The sequence below is a fragment of the Cloeon dipterum genome, chromosome 1, assembly GCF_949628265.1.
Source record: "Cloeon dipterum chromosome 1, ieCloDipt1.1, whole genome shotgun sequence".
Taxonomy (NCBI): Eukaryota; Metazoa; Arthropoda; class Insecta; order Ephemeroptera; family Baetidae; genus Cloeon; species Cloeon dipterum.
The window spans coordinates 14,555,954-14,574,693 of record NC_088786.1 but is presented as its reverse complement, the minus strand read 5'-3'; the positions used below and the strand labels follow the sequence as shown (position 1 = coordinate 14,574,693).

The following is an 18,740-nucleotide window of genomic DNA, read 5'->3' as shown; positions in this document are numbered from 1 at the left end:
TATATCATGACGTAGCTCTGTGGAATTATTCAATATAGCTCTTTAAATGTAATTCAGGTTGTAAAATCTTAATTAAAATTTTAAATTAAAATTGTTTGAAATACAATAAGACGCATAACTTAATAAGTAGGACAAGACCGCCCGCTATGGCAACCCGATATCCTCGTGTTTATTAATAATTTAAATATCTAATGGAACACCCATAACATAGCATAAAGAACCCATTTAAACAAGAGCGATTTGTCAAACGCGAACGAGCACAGTCAAATTACAATCGACTTGCGCTGCTTTATTGTTTTTAAGCCGAACCGAATAAATTACGCGCTGGCAAAAGCAAATTATTAATATTTCCAAGGTGGTTACTTATTGCGAGCCACCTGCTGGAGAGTTGAAGTGGCCGCTCTTCCAGCCAGCCAGCCAGCAGAGAGCTAGATGTGTTTTCAGCTGCAGCAGCATAAGCAGCCCGCGGCCATAAAACGGAGGCCAAGATCTGCGAGTTGGCCGAGAGGTAAAACGCCACGAGAGTTTACGTCATGAACAGGTTCCTTCTCTCGCTGGTCGGAAGAATAATTCATACACATACATATTATCATTGTCTTGGTCCTACCTGCCGTTTTCTACGGGCTTGGGGAATTATTAAATTAGCGGGCTGAGCTGTAAATGAGTCGGGCGAAGTATGAATTATGGCACCTTTAAAGACTGTTCAGATAACAAAAGCAGATAGGCAGCGTGTGTGTAGTAAAAACCACTCGTGTATAAATATATAATTTGAGAAATTTGTGTACACGGCTTGCGTGGCGACGATTAGTTTTTATTTATTTTGTCTCCACCGTTGGACTCATTTGCATAAAAAAGGTTTGGTGAAACAGTTTTATTGATTGAAACTCGTGTGTTGCTGCGATAGAGGCAGGTGGCAATCGTATTTTTTTATCAGCGAAACGTCGATTGTGAAGCGTGTTCACTCTTGTTTTACAGGGAAAATGAAAAAATCATCTAAACCCGTTTCGGTGGCGGCAAAAAAAGAGAGCCGACAATGCCAGCATCATTATACGTCTTAATTTAGCATCATTGCCAAATTTCATCACGTCAATAGCTCAATTGCACCGATTTTTATGCCTTTATGGCCTCGGCGGCGGATTAATGCGCGTGCAAATGACGTGCCTTTAGCGTCCAAGGCCCGGCTAGTCCAAAAGAATTGACGAGTTTAGTGGAGGATTGTGTGCGGCCAGCACATTTGGCGAGAGCATTTACAATGGGCCAAATTGAGCTCTCATTTAATAACAGCTGAATTGCTCTTGCGCGCGCCTTTGGCCCTCAGCAATCGTAATTACGCTCGCGTCTCACTGGTAAAGGAAAATTACTTCATTTCTATGCCTTCAATGTGTGTGGTTTGAAGCATAACGAGTGGATGTGATGATTGACACGATATACCCCCATAATCCTTAAATATTTCAGCAGGCAGGGCTGCTCCTACTCCTCTAAACATGAATAAAGAAGTTTTTTGGAGCTATCCCAAAATGTTTGTCCTATGACTAATTTCATTGGGAAGAAATGTCTCCCGCTGCGATGCTTAGGCCTCGCCGCACCCAAAAGGTCCGCATTCGTTTATATTGTAATGTAAATAGAGATCTTTGGTTAAAAATATTTGTCACCAATATGCGAGAGATGATGCAAGCGAGATACACACTCATGCAAATCCCCTTGTTTAATCTCGAGACTTGAACACTACACTCGCATAAATTCGGGCATCAGCAATTACGTAGCGCAAATCCTCTTTTTGCTGGGGACTGCTGAGTGTGTCTGCAAGCAGATGCCTTTTGTCATATTCAAATTACGCGAATGAGAAATCACACGTTTGTCCTTATCGTAATTTCCTCATTTAGAACACTTAAGTTCCGCAATAAAAGGGCTAATAAATATTGTAATTAGCCCAGCAACGGTTTCTTTTATATTCTCCTCTGCCGCAAGAGGAAACACAAATTCAATTTTTTTATTAATCCGAAAGTGTCAGTCAGCTCCTCAAACGTATTACACACACTTGGATATGATAATTTTTCATTCGCGCCGCCTTGCACACACAGCACACACTGCTTTCCACGTGTAAAAATTTAAATAATGACTTTTCCACTGGCGCATTAAGAAATACTCAAACAACATTATTTATTCAGATTCTCATCTCTCAACGCAGCAGAGAACTGTCATAATTGTCGGTTTCGAAATATGACGATCGAGGACAGGTGCTCCCTTAATGAAGGTAGCGTCACAGCGCTATTCAAATACTCGGCGCGCCACTAGACGACACATACGGGTCATATCCTATATATCATGTGCCATGAGGAACTATCTGATAAATGCAGTTGCAGCACTCTTTAAGTGAAAAATCTTTCGTCTGTAACTTACTTTGGTTAAGTGGATAAAAATTAATTCACAGGCATGTCAAGGAAATTCCGCAGTTCCGCAGACGAATTATGACGTGAAAAATCACACGATTCACGGAATAAAAATTGTTTCGTGCGCTCGACCGGAAAGCAAGCGATAACATGTGTATCAAAAAATGAAAAGCCATTTGTTCATGCCTTGTTTCTCGTTCTACTTGTTGATTGATAACACAGGTGCTCTCCGAAATATGATTAATTCCGCTGTTTTATTTATCGCTCGACGTAATCGCTCTTTGCTTCTGTTGCAGACGCATGTTTCCGACGCTCAGGGTGTCGCTGAGCGGCGCGACGCGACCCGAGCAGAGGTACGCGGTGTTACTGGACATCGTGCCCGTGGACGGCAAGCGCTACCGCTACGCATACCATCGCTCGTCCTGGCTGGTGGCGGGCAAGGCGGACCCCCCAGCGCCCCCTAGGCTTTACATGCACCCTGACTCGCCCTTCACAGCTGACCAACTTAGGAAGCAGGTCGTCTCATTCGAGAAGGTCAAACTCACCAACAACGAAATGGACAAAAACGGACAAGTGGGTTTCTATTTCTTTTAGTGATCGATCGTTTTTGGGGGTACAATGCATAACCCTCTGACTGTGCGAGAAATAGCAAATCGATATTTTTTTCTATTGTCAAAAATTCCACGCCTCACCTCTTGTCGGTCAACTGTATTCATATCGTCGTGAAAATGGAAAACATTCCTAACCACAGACGTGCTGACGTGTGAGGAGTTAAGAGAGGATAAAATGTTTCTCTTGACCAAAAATTTCCGTGCAAGACAAGCGCGAACACCAACAGCGCGTCCACATTATTCCCAGACAGGTGTCAACCGCCAGAAGTCAAGAACTTACCCTTTGTGGGCACTATTATCATTTACTTTTGTGCTATCCATAGCATCACAAATGCCTTGATAACCCCGTCCAGCATTCCTCGCTTTCATCAGGTGATTTCTGGTTTTGCATGAATCTCTCAGCTTGGGTTATGTATTAAGTAAAAAGATCGAGATGGATCGGAAAGCGCCCCACCGGCAACTGGCAGCTCTGGGACCTCACGTCCATCAACCAGTTGGGGGTTTGACTGCTTGAGAGAAGCAATAATATCTTAACATTTGTTAAATTACGAGCTTCAATTTCAAACCATTTTTGCATTGTTTGTTCAATAAGGTTTTGAAGTAAGAACTACTAAGTAGGACTTCCACAAATTCAAATGCCAAACCAACTTTTTGCACATTACAACAATTTCCTCTTATATATATTTTTTTACACGACTCATACTTTTTTGTTTCGTTTTTATTTATATATTTTTTATCAAAGCAAAATATGTTCGTAAATTCTTAAGTTTTTAGCAAATCGAGCTAAATGATATGATGGTAGGTGGAAATTTCTGGCGGACAAAAAGCAGATGTGAAGAGCGAGATGATATATCTGTGCTGGTGTCGAGAGAATACTCAGAAAGATGCTGTGACGAGCCACCAGCAGCGGGGGTCAAATTCCTAGTTTAGACAGGCTCCATATGCACATACATTTATGTTTGCTGGCTGGAAAAGGTGCATGAAGCTTCTTGTAACACATTAAGTGGAAACCGCAGAGCGTGTGTGTACAATCACATTATTCCACGTGGGGGGTCCATTTGATGTGTGTTTGGTCTTAGATCATGTGCAAGAGCACCAAAAAAGTGCAGCACGAACTTCTCCCTGCGCTATGCGATGAAGCGAGTGCTGTTTCAAATTTCCACTCATGCCGACACTCTTTCGCTTATGCTTTGGCGTTTTTGAAATGGGACGCGCGCGGGCTCATTAGCCGCGCGGCCTGGTGATTGATTCGCTTTTCTCGAGAGCCGCAGCTGCCCCAGGCGACTTCAACACTCCTTCTAATTGAAATCGGCCACAAAATTCCAGTTAAATTTCGTTGATATATGATTTTCCGCATAGAATATTATTATACAATATTTCAAAAGCTCTTTTTCAACGTGTGACATTATTTTTCTCTTCAAATAGAGCTCACTTATACACCATTCTTGGTTTCAAATTCGGTCAGCGTAGAGCCATTTTTTAAAATTATTTTCTTGTTACTAATTTGGTAGTGAATGAATAATAATCAACTTGACGGGCAGAAGGAAAGTTGTTTTTTTAATAAAAATTCGCGTATTTCTTTAAATGCAAAAAAATCATTGAAAGCAACAGCTGGTGATCCATTGGATTTATTGATTTACAACACAATATTTTTTTTTAAATGGGAAAAATAAGAAAAATTGAGATTTTTAGATTGACATTTTAAAAGCTACTCCTATATATGTATTTTCTTCAACTCAGAAAATTTTTAACAGAATTTGCAGAACCTAAAATCTAAGTTAAATATCGAAATGATTTGAATTAGCAAATAACCGATGTGTGCTTAATTTTGTTTCAGATTGTCCTCAACTCTATGCACAGATATCAACCGAGAATTCACTTGGTTAAATGGCGGGAAAACGGAGCTCCAATAACCAATCTTGAAAATGAAGAGTACAGAACTTACGTGTTCCCTGAAACCGTCTTCACTGCTGTGACTGCCTACCAAAATCAGCTGGTCAGTACAACAATCAAGAAATTTTCATTATAGAAGAAAAAAATTCTTTCCTTATTAGTTGTATCATCACATACATATTAAATATTAATGCCTCAAGTAGGATTTATCGGCAATAATTTCTAAAATTTTGCTTCCAGATAACGAAATTAAAAATCGACTCAAACCCATTTGCCAAAGGCTTCCGTGACTCTTCAAGACTAACTGACTTCGATAGGTGAGTAGTGTTCATTACCGCAATTACCAAAAATCCCTTCGTACACTGATAAAAAAATTATGGTGTATTCCTAGCAATTTTCATGTTACACTGGGTGCCAGGACACTTTCATGTAGTATACCAGACTTTAGCGAGCATCGTATAACATGCTTTTTTCATGTAAGCTAACAGACTTTATTCATGTAGTGTTCGTCAGGCGTTGTCAAAACTCACCACGTTATTTTAAGTTGTTTACCATGAATTTTTCATGTTAGATACCAGGCTTTTACCATGTTATGTTCTATGCTTAGTTATTGTTTTTTTCCAGGGAATGCATCTATTATAAACCATAAAAAGCCTGGTCCAGAACAGGAATTTATCTGGTTTCTCCCATAGTATTTTGTGTGTTCTACCCCAAATAACAAATGTACTCGATATTTATACATAAATTCAATTTTTATTGCACTGGACAACAAACTTGTTAGGAATTAACGTTGATCACATTCTTCTGCACAATGTTGATGAGTTTTTCGTTGATCTGGTGATGTGTGAGATTTTCTACGCCACATAGAAACACAAGAAGTTCTAAAGTTTTCTTCATTCGGTTGGGAAACTCAACGTTGACAGCGTAGTACGTGTCCATCATAACTGCAAGAGCTTCCTTCAGATCCGTGATATCATCACATACCTTTTTTCAACTTCTTCTGTGTTCTCTTGGTCACAGATCGATTGATGTGACTTCAATCCGCCGCTACCTGCAAAAAATTGTTTTTTTAGTGAATTAATCTATAGATATTTCAAAAAATTTAGATTCAATTTTTTATATAATAAAAAATGGCAGAAATAATTATTGCTAAATGTTTGTAAGCAATATCAACAAAGCTAAATGAACAGCAACATTTTGAGATGATCCCTTACCTTAACACATATACAACTTGCAGCTCATTTCTCTCTTGACGTAGTTCAAGTATTCGACGATGTCAGGGTGGTGCGAGTGAGGGATGCGCTGTGGTCGTCTTTTGTGGAGCGGCCGACCAAATTCGGTTTCCCGCCTATTCTCAACTTCTTCGGCCAACTGCTGAAAATAAAACCATATGAAAAGTTAGTTTGATTCCTCACTTAAAATATTGTTTCCGTGAACCAATTTAAAAAATTATTTTTCAAATGTTTAAACAAAAATTTAACTGAGCAATGTTGGTCATTACAAAACAAAGAGAGCGCAATATGTAAAATATTGCTCTTATTCTAGAAACTAATTTAATCCAATCAGCGAACAAAATTAGAACAATGCTCTTACCTTGACAACATGAAGACAACAGGTCCCAGCTCCGGTCAATTTCTGAATTTTTAAATTTCCGACGTTAACACTGACTATCACACACGTCTCACTCGTTTTGAAATACGCAGGCGACTGAAGAAGAGCGGCGCTGGCTTTCTCGCTCGCATCTCCAAACAATTAGGGTCATAAATTTTCTTTGACAGCTCTTCTGCTGCTTCTTGCGATACAAAGAAATAGGGGGTGCAGGGAGTTGTCTATAGCCAGCGTCCACTGCATCCTGTGAAAACAAAAGGCAGCACGCTGCGGCTGCACCCAGACCCAGAACCGTTCAGTAAAATTCGTCGATCTTTTCTCAATTAATAGCAAAGTCGTGTGCACATAAGAAAACAGACATCAAAATTAAATGACAAAAATATTAATAATTTGTGTCGGCGTGGCGCAGTAACCGACGAGTTGAACAAACATTCAATGTGTATGAAAAAATCCTAAATATTGTCATGCCGATGACTTGCGCCGTTAGTTGAAACAAAAATCCTTTGAGTAATTATCAATTGATCCTATTTTTTTTAACATCAATGAAAATTTATTAAAGCGATTCTCTGTGCACGTATTCTTATTTTATATTTTTTTATTTTCTCGTTTCTAATAAGATGATTAGTAAACTTGTATCTAAAATTTAAGTTGCGTTTGGGAATAGTTAAACCAAATTTCAAAGTTACATGCGATTATTGCGAGTATTAATTGAAATATTTACCAAAATGAAAAATAACTGAGAAATCTCTGCGGAGAAAAAATATTGACTTGTGTTTCTTCTCCGGTTCAGGCACTTTAATTTTTTGAAAGAGCAGTAGAGTTTCAATATTTTATATCTCAGATCCTACAGCGAATATTGAAACGATTTTTGGAAATTAGATTTGAAACTATTTTCTGTTAATTATAATGAATTTTTTTCAAATTATTTTTAAAGCTTTTAGAAATATTTTGCAAATTTTAACAACTAACGTCAATCAATTTTTAGTCAAACACAATCTAAAAAATATAAATATCATTTTGTAAACAAATCAGATTGCTTGAATTAACCAGATCGAAGATATTTAAATTTTAAAATTTGAAGATGTATGCTGCGCCGCTAAGCAGAAGCAGTTCGCGCCGTAGAAGTGGGCGTCATCCCTTTGATTAAAATTGAGTTTATTTCAATAACTTGACTTATTAGACACTTGATTTTTCTTCAGAAAACTTTTTGCTAAAACCACTCACAGTTTTTTCAAAAAAATAAAATTTAGCTCGGTTTTATGGAGCCAGAAAATTTAAAACCCCCCTATTTTTTCACATAAATATTTGTATAATTCTGAACACGACAGTGAAAATTATCCGAAAAATTTCAGAATGTAGGTTTTCTAGTTGGTTATGTAGGCCAATAGTGCTTAAACCTTGAAAACCTTTGTAAAAATTAATAAAATATTATATTCAGAGGAAAACACATCAATCACTCTTACATATTGGAGCTTATATTTCCGCTCTTGTTGGGTCTATTTTAACCATAGCTATACCCAACCACTCAAAATTATATGTTCTAGCGAATGCACTGAACATTAAACAAAATTAAATTTTTTTGTGATTAAATTTCAGTATTTTTTAACATTCTAACTCCTTTATAATATCGAAACAATTTGCGGGGAAACGAGACATTTTCCTTTATTTTTTGCTGCCTTTCTAAATTAGATAGCTTTAAAAGAATTTAAATTAAAAATATTTTAATGTTAGAACAGAGCGCGCACGGTGAGCCTCAATGTTGAAAAATGAAAATTGAGCGAAGAGTGCTTGACCGAGCCACTGCCTCAACGTCTTTTGTGCTTTCTCCACGCATCTCTTCCCCCGTCCCGTTCCATTCAACCCTGACCATATGTGGACGATCACAAAGAAAAAGAGGCTGCCAAGGTCATGCAGTTTCCGCAGCTAACAAAAAACGCACCCAAGAGTGTTAAAACCAGCTAAACGACAACTGCACCCTCTGTATTCATTTCTCCTCACTTGTTTAGTCTTTTTGCTTCCCTAAATAATTAGGCGCGACTTATATATATGCAGCAGTGCCACCCCCCGATGTAGCTCAGGTTGCATAAGTTACAGGGATCTTGTAGGGCCTCATGAACCCAAATATACTACGCAATTTTTAAAATATCTGAACAATCTGATAAATAATTTTTAAGAAAGTGGAAATGTTAACTTTTAATGTTATTTTCAATCATATTGCTTTTCAGAGGGTGAAATTCAATAATCAATATTCATTATTATAACATATATAATATGCAAAAAAAATTTAAAATCATTTCATCGTACTTGAATTTTAATATAGTACTGAAAAATTGAAACACAATGTTTAAGATTTGTTAAAATTAGTAAGATTTTGTTGTGGTGGCGTGTGTCGCGATGATATTCTCCTCTATTGAGTGTATACCAGATGAACATAACTTGAAAATTTCATGTAACCTACCAAGGATAGAACCTGGAACATACCAAAGGAGACGTGGAGGGTGACCTAACATGAAAATATCCTGGTCGATTGGGGGAGAGAAATTCGATACGCATCTCTACCATGAAAATATCATGTAACTTACCACGGATAAATATGGTACACACCAATAGAGACATGGAGAGTGATCAAACATGAAAATTCCCTGGTATAAAAGTGACTTACATGAATATTTCATGGTAGAGAAAAAAATTACATGAAATATCCATGGTATACAACATAACTTTTTTTTCAGTGTAGCATCTAAGAAAAAAAGTAGCGAGATTTCGTGCGTCGGCTCTTTTAATATAAGTAATAATTTAATGGTCGTTTGATTGGGAGTGAGTGCGAGCAAGCAGGCATTGCATGCGCGGCGGAGAATGATACGAATTTGCCGACGCCTCGACCCAAACACGCGGCCGCCGGCCATGATGAGCATTCGGCTGTAATCTGCGCTACCACTTTGGTGTGAGAAAAGTTGCTGGGCGCGAGAAAAGGGTGCGTGGTGCGGCTCGCTGCGGGCTAAAAAGTGTGCGTTCGTCGGGCGGGCGGCACACTGAAATTACAAGGCGCTTCTTGGACAGGCGTGATAATTGAAACTTCTGCTCTGGCCACGTCGGCGGCTTCAGAAAGCCGCAAACATGAAACATCCCGGCCGTCCCGCCTTCGTTGAAATATTTCTAACCGCCTCACTAATAAATTCCTGATTGTTTTTTGACAAAATTCCTCGGCCAATTATGCTAATTATCCCTATACGCATGGAAAATCCATCTCAGCGCACTTTAAACGGTTTCTGGGTCCACCGCCGCCAGAGATGTGCAATTTGCTAATAGTCAATCTCGCTAAAACAACACGAAAAAGGCGAACACACGTTTTGCATGTGAATCAGAACGTGTACTTGTTACAAATTGATTTCTAGATTGATGGCTGTTCTAGATTTCATGTAATTCATCTATAGTATGTGCGAATATCGTGGAATTGATTTTTTAATCTTTTTTAACCACTGCACACAATAAGTACATCCCGTGGGCTATGAGCTCAATGTGGCATCTTTACTTTTCGCTCAAATGTCTCTTTGATTTATCTGAGTGAATCTTCTGTATCTGAAACGTAAAAGAGAAATTTTGCTGCATGAAACCAAAAATACCGAAGCTGACACAATGGCTGGGACTTTAAAACGCATCGATTAAATCACTTAAATAATATATTCTCTTTTGCTTTTATTTCAGTGAATCGGAGAGAAGATTTGAATTATACTTTTTAACTTTCTCGTCTGAGGTTTAACTAAATGAAAAAACATCTTTGTACAATAGGAAGTGATAGAAATAAGGACAACAAAATACGCTGCTCCCATATTGCGGTCAATTAAAGAAAACGGCTGCGTTTTTCTTCTCATTCGCTTGAAACCCATAATCTCGGTACTTGCGAAGTCAACGTTCGGCGGCAGCGAGCGAAATTATAAAGCGACGATATAATCATTTTTATATTGAATGCAAGCTGCCGGCTTCCAAGCAGAGCGAGTGCGAAGCAGCCAGATGAGCGAGCGTATAGCCTGTAATTTGAAAACATGAAATGCTGCATTCTGCCGCCACCGCCGCGCTCTTCATCTCGCGCGCAGGAAACAATTTCCATCAAGCCGTACAATAAATTCTCGCTTTGTCGGACAAAGCGATGATGGATCTGCAATGATGAGAGTAAAAACGCTAATGTGCTCGCCAAAAAGTAATAAATTTTATTTTTTGCAATTATGTTTTATCTCTTCATAGCATTTTTATTAATTTGCAGAAGGTAAAAAAAACTAAAACAATTTTGCTACCAACTGGCGATATCGGCCGCGAAGACCATAACTTGAACAAATTGTAGAATATTTAACGGTACAATTTCCCTCTATTCCCGATACTCCCTTTCCTTCATTTTATATTGAATTCCTGATTGAAGATCCGCAAGCTAAATAAAATTAAATATTAAGTGTTTCGTCTGCGCAACATGCAAAGGGGCAAGCTTAAGGAACTAAATACGTTATTCCGTAATCCTTACTACCTTCCCTGTTGTGGTCAAAACTGACATTTCGTGGTTTACTACAAGTTTGGATAGTTTGGTGGTCCTCCAATTTTATATGCTGGTCCTTCCCGTCCCGCAAGTCGTGCTTGCAGCAACCATGAAAAACTTGGTGTGAATAACACCCAAAGCTGTGGCTGTTTGATTTGACGCGCCCTCTGGTTGTTTGTAAATTGACAATGCGTTACCACCAAGGGCTGCTGACAATAAGATATATACACTTAACCCCTTAAATGAGGGCTGTAAATGATGCCACAAAAACTTCTACATCCATTGAATTGGCCTGGGAAACACATTTTTTATGGTGCTCGTTTCGGTGCATTAAATTTTCCTGAAATAAAGAGTACACATGGAGACGCTCATAAAATTGAAGGCCAGTCAAAGAATTCAGTGGATAAAAAGTGTGCTTTCTGCTCAAAACCTACATTTTTACGGCCTACACTAAAATTTGGTTCTAGATCGCACGGAAATAGGATTTTAGGTTCTTCCTGTTCAGGTGTGGAATTTATGTTTCCATAATGCATACGGCCATCCTTGATTTTACTCTGCTCTTTAATTTGGATGGAGGCTTTTTACGTGGACAAACAGCACACACAGATGCCACCTCTGAGATAAACCACTCTTTCCCGTTTTCACACACAGACACGTCTCGAGTGTGGTCACAAAATTTATGGATTCCGCGCCTCCTCCCATTTAGAAAGTCAGACCGCCCATCCGCTTTCCTTCCAAATCCATGTATTTTTGCCAGCAAGTTGGAATCAATAGGCAACGAGCTGAAGAATGGGCTGCAATCAAAGTGATGCACGCCGCAGCCATAAATTATGAAACACGATGATTATCAGCGGGCGCAATGTAATAAATAAATTCACATTGTTCCATTGACACTCTCTTTCTTTCTCTAATAAACATCACTTCATACAAATTTTCAGATTAAAATCTCGGCTCGCAACATCTTGATTGCAATTTTGCCGCTAATGAAGCAGAGTAATGCTGGTAAAGCACTAACGCGATTGACCCTTTGACCTTTGGATCATGGCAAATAATAATAAATCCGATCATCGGTGGCTATTAAGAGAAACATATTTAGAAAGATGGATTTAAAAAAAATCATTGCACGTGAGAGGAAAACACGAGAGACGGTGAATAACTATTAGCGGCGGCATCTGGTCGTTGATTACAGAGCCGAGCTGTTTTGGGGCTGGCCTCTTATATTTTATGTTTTATCTCGCGCCTCTCGCCGCTAATTCGGCCTCGCTGCTGTTGCTATCATCATTGAACGAACACACCAAATTGACCAACTTAATTTATATATTTATTTGTGCGCTGGCTCTAATTCCTAGTGTCGCGTCTATGCTCTAGCATATTTTTGTTTATAAACATATTGAGTCGTCCGCCGTTCCTTTTTTATTCATATCTTCAAAGCTGTAATTACATGCCTGGTAGAAATTAAATTAATGTTCACGCGAATGGCTAATGGATCTAAATTACACATTCATTTGGGACGTTTTGCCGATTTTTCCACGGCCTCGCACGTTGTAATTTGACGGGAGCGCGCATATATTTATATGATCAATTCTCTAGAAAATAATTTTTAATGAGTGCCGGTCCGAATAAAGGAAATAGAGAGGTGTTGATGGATGGTATAAATTATAGAGAGAAAGTCTGATAATTGTAGAGATTGGGAGTCTATATAAAACGTAATTACCAGAGATGAACAAGATTCTCAAGACAGATGTGTGCACTTAATGATATTAAAAGATTGGAAAGAAACATGCCAAATGTAACATAATATTTGCTAAACATGAATGGTGTCTGTTGCAAATTATATGATGTTGACAGAAATAGTTTAAAAATTTCGCATTGGATTGAAAATAGCAAAATATGTATATATTTGCATCCACGCACATACAATCAAAATTAAGTGTTGAAACCGTCATTCATAAGATAATCATATATGCCTTACCATTATCTTGGCTGAGGAAACATGAAATTGCTTTTCCTGATTTACTGCATTCGTTCTAATTTAAAAAGCATTCAAAACAACCCCAGTCACAAATTTTGTTTTGCCCACTCCAGTATTATATTTTATGCAAGGCAGCAGCTTGCTTTGTTTTCCGAGTGAAATCCAGGAACGAAATTGCACACCCCTGGCGCGTCAGCGAAACTCATTAGATTCCCAATTTTGACATTCTTTTCTCGGCTTAAGCTTAAATTACCCGGGCGGGAGGCGCAGGCGGGCGGGCGGACGGGCTGGTGTTGTGCTTGCAGCTTTATTTATAAATAAAGGGTGGCATGCGAGAGAGTGAGAGAGAAGCTGCTGATCTCTTTGCTGGCTGTTGCGAGGGGACTTAGTTACTTTAATTGAAAGATTTAGCCTAATCCTTAAGCACACAGACACACACCACCACCACCAGCAACCGACCAACTCGAGTTTCCAGCCACCATCCACGGTTATTTTTCTTGTTTTTATTTATTCAAGTCGCGACACGCAGATTTACTCGCGGCGTGCCGTAAATTTAATGAGAAAGACGGTCGTCTTTCCTCTCAGTCAGCTCTCGCGCTCTTCCTTAAACTCTCACGTATGTTATAACACCTTTGCGGAATTTGTGCAAGTTTCGGTTGGCGTAATATGTCACCGTGTGGAAATAATACCATCTGGTGTGCGCGCAGAATTTTTCTCCTAAATCCGCTCACGCATGCTAAAAACGTCTCTATTATTGGACGCTTCCTTTGCATGCTTGTCTCCGCGTGACAATCAAATTCCTCTCACATTAGCGTGTGTTTCTGCGATCGTAAATTTCTCTCTCTACCTGCCTGGCGCCCGTCAGAATAAATAATCGCACTACGCATACACACAAAATATGCCCGGCCGTCGCGTGGGTTGCTTGGTCCCTCTGAAATTGGAAAATGTAACTGGATACAGCAGAAGAGACTGCTGTGCTTGCAGGAAATAGGACTCGCAGAACTTAATGCAACAGAGTTAGAAAGATTAGAAAGAAATTCATGAGTTAGAAAGACAGAATCTAACTCATGAATTTTTTCATATGAATACAGTTTTCATAACAATTTTCAATTAATTTATGAGCCCTCAAAACATATGATAATAATCGACATTGGACAGAAAATAGGACAAATTTGTCAACCATATCAAAACTGCTGTCATTTCCAGCTTGCTAGCTTCAACCTCCCCTCTTCTGTTACAGAGACCCAATGGAGGGTTTGTTCCTGGAGCAGCATTTCCTTAGATCTCCCATGCGGCTGTACCCAGAGCTGGACGTGGACAACAACAATCAGCTGTACCACCCAACGCTGACGCAAGCCACCATGGACAAGCGGCTACAGATGATGTGGGGTGCGGTTGCAGCAGCCGCGGCTGCCCAGCAGCAGCAACAGCCACACCACCTGGTTGGTAGGAGCAGCAGTTCGCCTGCGTCGCCTGCCTCCCCTCCTCGCACGACCACGGCACCCTCAGGGCCACCGGCCTCGCACGCCGACCTGCAAGCTTTTCTGGCCGCGGCCGCTTCGTCTGCACCCAACGGCCACCGGCAGGCCACAGGTCTGCTTCCCCCGCACATCTGGCCGCAGTGGTCAAGCGCCCCTCCCCTCCACTCGCTGGCGGGAGCGTGCGACCTGCGGCTGCCAAGGCCGGTCTTCCCCCTCCACCCGCGGTTCAGCCCTTACCTGATCCCGTCGAAGCCCAACTCGGCGCTGTCGGCTTCTTGCTCGACGCCCCCCTCCGTGCAGATCCCCTCAGCCGGACACTCTCCCACCCCCGACTCAACACCCTCTCCTAGAGAGTAGAGGAACGCAACGCACATGATATGTTTCTATGTTGATGGACTTCAATTCAGGTGAAGCTGTGTACTTAAACATAAAAATCAAAGAGAGAAGAGAGGACTCTTAGTTCCCAAAATGGTCTGAACATTTTTGTTCTTTGCGCTTTGGAAACTGTGTGGTGACGTATTACCTACCCTATAAACTTGTTCTCTGCAATTGAAGTTAACCTTCTAAGAATGGTGATGGCCAACTGCTACGTTTCTTTCTATGCAAGAAATGATATGGGAAGGTTATTGTCTAGTCAGAAATGAAGTTTGCTCGAGCGTAAAGTATGCAGTTTGGGAATAAATTTGTATTTCATGTATATAATCTCATTAGGAATTTGTTGAATTTTTAAATTCTTGCTCACTGTTCTCTACTGCCTGCTTTATTAAAAATCAAATCAATTTGGTTGCTTCTACTTCATCATGCTCAAAGGGGCATCAATGATTCAACTAACCATCATTTGTGTTGATGAACCTGCAAAACGTCGCCATACACTTTACCTATAGCCAAAAAGTACACGTGTTCTGGACTAAGACAAAATGTAATGTGTGTCCATCTGGTGCTTAATTTTAGAAATTCACAATTTATTATTTGTCTGAATGTGCATCCTTAAACCACCGCAATCACTGTCATTATTCATCGTATTTATTGTGATGTTATTTTTTATATATTCCACAAGGCAGTTAAACCAAAGATTGATGTAGGTACCTTACCTGAAAACTGAACGCGGTGTGCGTGGAAGCGAGTGCGTGTTTCAGACCCTGTGTAAATATTACAAATACAAATACACACCCCGTCTCTAGCGCGAGTGTTAGCCAGGCGAAAAGCAATTACCGGCAAGTCTAATTGCTTCCTCTTGTGTGTTGTGCATAAACGAAATCGCGCCCGTAAAAGAGCGGATTTGATACACATTATGCCTGACGTGCAGTGTCTGCGTATACATATATGTGTATCATCAAAAACTTTTTGCAGTGACTGGGATGAGGAATTCATAGTTTATTACGTTTTGGTCCTTGTTAGGCGCTCGCATGATTAAATTAATTTTCATTACGTTGGCCCGTTGGCGTTTAATGAGTTTTGTTGCATGACAAAACACACAGACAATGCGGAGCTCATCCTTTTTTACTGCCATAGAAGTCTTGGAAGACGCTCCATTGTCATCAATCAAGAGATAATTCCCGCAACGCGCCATGCGTTTTCGCTATCCGTGTAGTTCGTGTTCACTTACTTCATTCGCTCATTTTTTTTTTTGCATTTGAACGGCATCACGGTAATATTTGTTTTCACCGAACGGCTTTTCAAGTAAAGAAGAGTTCAAAATTGTGAAAATCAATCAGTCTCTTAAACGCAAAGAACGAAAAATATTAGAATGAAAAAGCTCAAGAATCCACCGTTTCAGAACGATTTAATATTAGTTCCTATCAAATTCATTTCCCCTTGAAATTAAACTTCATGCAAGAAATGGCCTCATCCCAACTGCATAACACGAAATTTATTGATGTCTATATGAATCTCCTTTTTGAAAACTGAAGCTCTCATTTCTTATCTTACACGGTTACTCCCAATTGTGATTGGTATATCAACCCCAGTAAGATAATCACTTCATTAAAAATCTCTAATTAAAAATGTTTGTGATAGTTCTAACCGAGTGTAAACTTGTAACTGAATCGCTGCCTGTCAACTCCTCACAAACAATCAGTGACACGCAAATCTATTGCGGTTCCTTTTCCGGAATAATTCATCAAAGATCTGAAATAATATAGGCGTGCGTCGAATAGGAATGCCTGGGCAAATGATTGTCATTTCTATATTGTTGTAATAAGTCAAAGAATCGATGTAATATGTCGCGCGGCACCCCTTTGAAGTGGGAGATATTAAAACGTCATCGCTCGCCAAAACGTAACCTCTATAATCTCTCTCGTGGTGTAATAAAAGATAAATAACTCAATTCGTTTTATTCTCTCTCTGTCTAAATTGTACAAGATGCAAAACAGATGTGTATAATACCGCATTACAAGTTGATAAAATATATATTGCTCGCGCCTCGCTGAAGTGTAAAGGCACAACTGAGAAACAAAGGCGATAATATAGAGAAATGAGTGTAAATAAAAGAAAACATTCGATACGACAATTTAATTGTTTGATTTGTAATATCCCGTAGATTTTTTATCAATAAAAATAATTATTATTGGTGTTTAGAAATTTCAAAAATAAAAAGCTTACAATTGAACTGTAAGTTTGAAAAATATTCTACTCCTGGCGCAAAATGAATCAGTGGAACACTCTAAATTCCGTTTTGTTCAGTATGTAGAGTGAGAAAGATAATATATAACTCAGCACACGTTGGTCCTTTTTAACTTTGCATGTCGGAGAACAATTTGGAAAAGTCGCGCCAGGGCCATAAACCGTCAAGAGTGTGTTTGTGAATTCATGCGTCCAGCTCGCACACGAAAGATAAAAAGTCCACTGACCAATTGAATTTTTTCGGCCGCATATATAATAAAGTCGGCTTTTTACTGCCGTCACAATACTATTTAATTCCTTAACTGCAATTAAATCCCCTTTGGTGCCTGAGAGGGGAAGACGCTGATTGTGAGAAAAAAGCGAACCATTCAGGATTCAGACAAAAAGCTGGACAGATTCATTCGCGGGAACAAAACTAAGCAATTACAATCCAGCTCTCGTCTATTGAGTGTGAGGAAAGCTAAGGAACGTTTTGAGGGTAAAAAAACAACTTGAGAACATCTGCCAGGGAATGAAATAGCAGGATTTCGGTGCGGAAGTTGCGATTAGAACAGGACGTCTGCCAGCAAGGCCCATCAATTTTTTCTGCCACATTAAACGTGGATATTTAGCATAATAGTGTTATAAATTAATAAATTCTTATCCACATGAAACTTGTGCTGTAGTCGGTATAGTCGTAAACTAGGATCCCAGGCTCACTCGCACATTATAATTAGCGTTAATAAAGTAATGACGAGGAGAGCGTGTGCAACCTTGGGAAATTTGAATACATAGCAGATCTTTTATGATCTCCATTCCCATTTTAATAAACATTGTAGATGAAAATATCACTACCGTTTTGAGAAAAAGAACAAATGAAATATAACGGTGGCCTCTCGCTTCAGGTATTTTATTAATTCTTTTTTGTACCTGCTGCGAAGTGACCCCTTTCCTGGCAGCACCTTTCCCTTTATTTATTTTTTCACTGCACCTTCAGCAGCTCTTTTATAATTTTTGTTGATGGCTAGCCTAACGTCGCTACAATAGCCCCACACACGAGTGTAATCATGAAAGTTAATGTCTTGTGTTTCCTCTAATTTTCAGCCCATGTTTTATTGTTTCTCTCTTGTAATTGCCTTTTGTGGTTGGGGAAAATTCTCACCCGCCACCCTTTCTTCCAAGAGAAACACCTTGCGTGATAATGTGCCAACGCAGCCAGACGAAATTACCCTTACAAGCAGTGCGCGGGACAAGTAGTCAAACTAAATAATCAAAAGAGTTGTCCAGCATGCAACTTTAAAAACTATTGTTTTAAATATAACAATTACATTTTTCAAATTTTAAATATTTTTCTTTTTGACCTCAAAACTGGATTTTAGCAAGTGACCCTCTCTCTTAGGCAAAGGATAATCGTATACACATGATATCGAAACAAGCCTTTTATAGTAGGTAAAGAATAACTGATTTATTGTGAAGAATACTTTGCATTACCCTGGTGCATAAAAATACAAAGTAGATTTTCTTAAAAATATACAAATGCTCAAATTGTTATTGAACACCATCATGAAAATGAATGAACAATCCCAATGTTGAAAAAATAAATATACTTTGCCTTGTCCATGTTGTACAACTTTCTGGCCTGCTACGGACCTTAGGGAC

General features: G+C 39.3%; 1 protein-coding gene across 2 annotated transcripts in view; it reads left to right on the top strand.

Moving 5' to 3' along the window:
• LOC135945791 (T-box transcription factor TBX20-like) overlaps nt 1–16,989 on the top strand; it is a 37,370-nt gene extending 20,381 nt beyond the window's left edge. For both annotated transcript variants that reach the window (XM_065493680.1, XM_065493672.1), the window contains exons 3-6: nt 2,687–2,963; nt 4,839–4,997; nt 5,135–5,211; nt 14,240–16,989. In XM_065493680.1, coding sequence (XP_065349752.1) covers nt 2,687–2,963; nt 4,839–4,997; nt 5,135–5,211; nt 14,240–14,837 — 1,111 coding nt within the window. In that variant the 3' untranslated portion in view covers nt 14,838–16,989. The remainder of the gene's footprint in view (nt 1–2,686; nt 2,964–4,838; nt 4,998–5,134; nt 5,212–14,239) is intronic.
• The last annotated feature ends 1,751 nt before the right edge of the window (nt 16,990–18,740 follow it).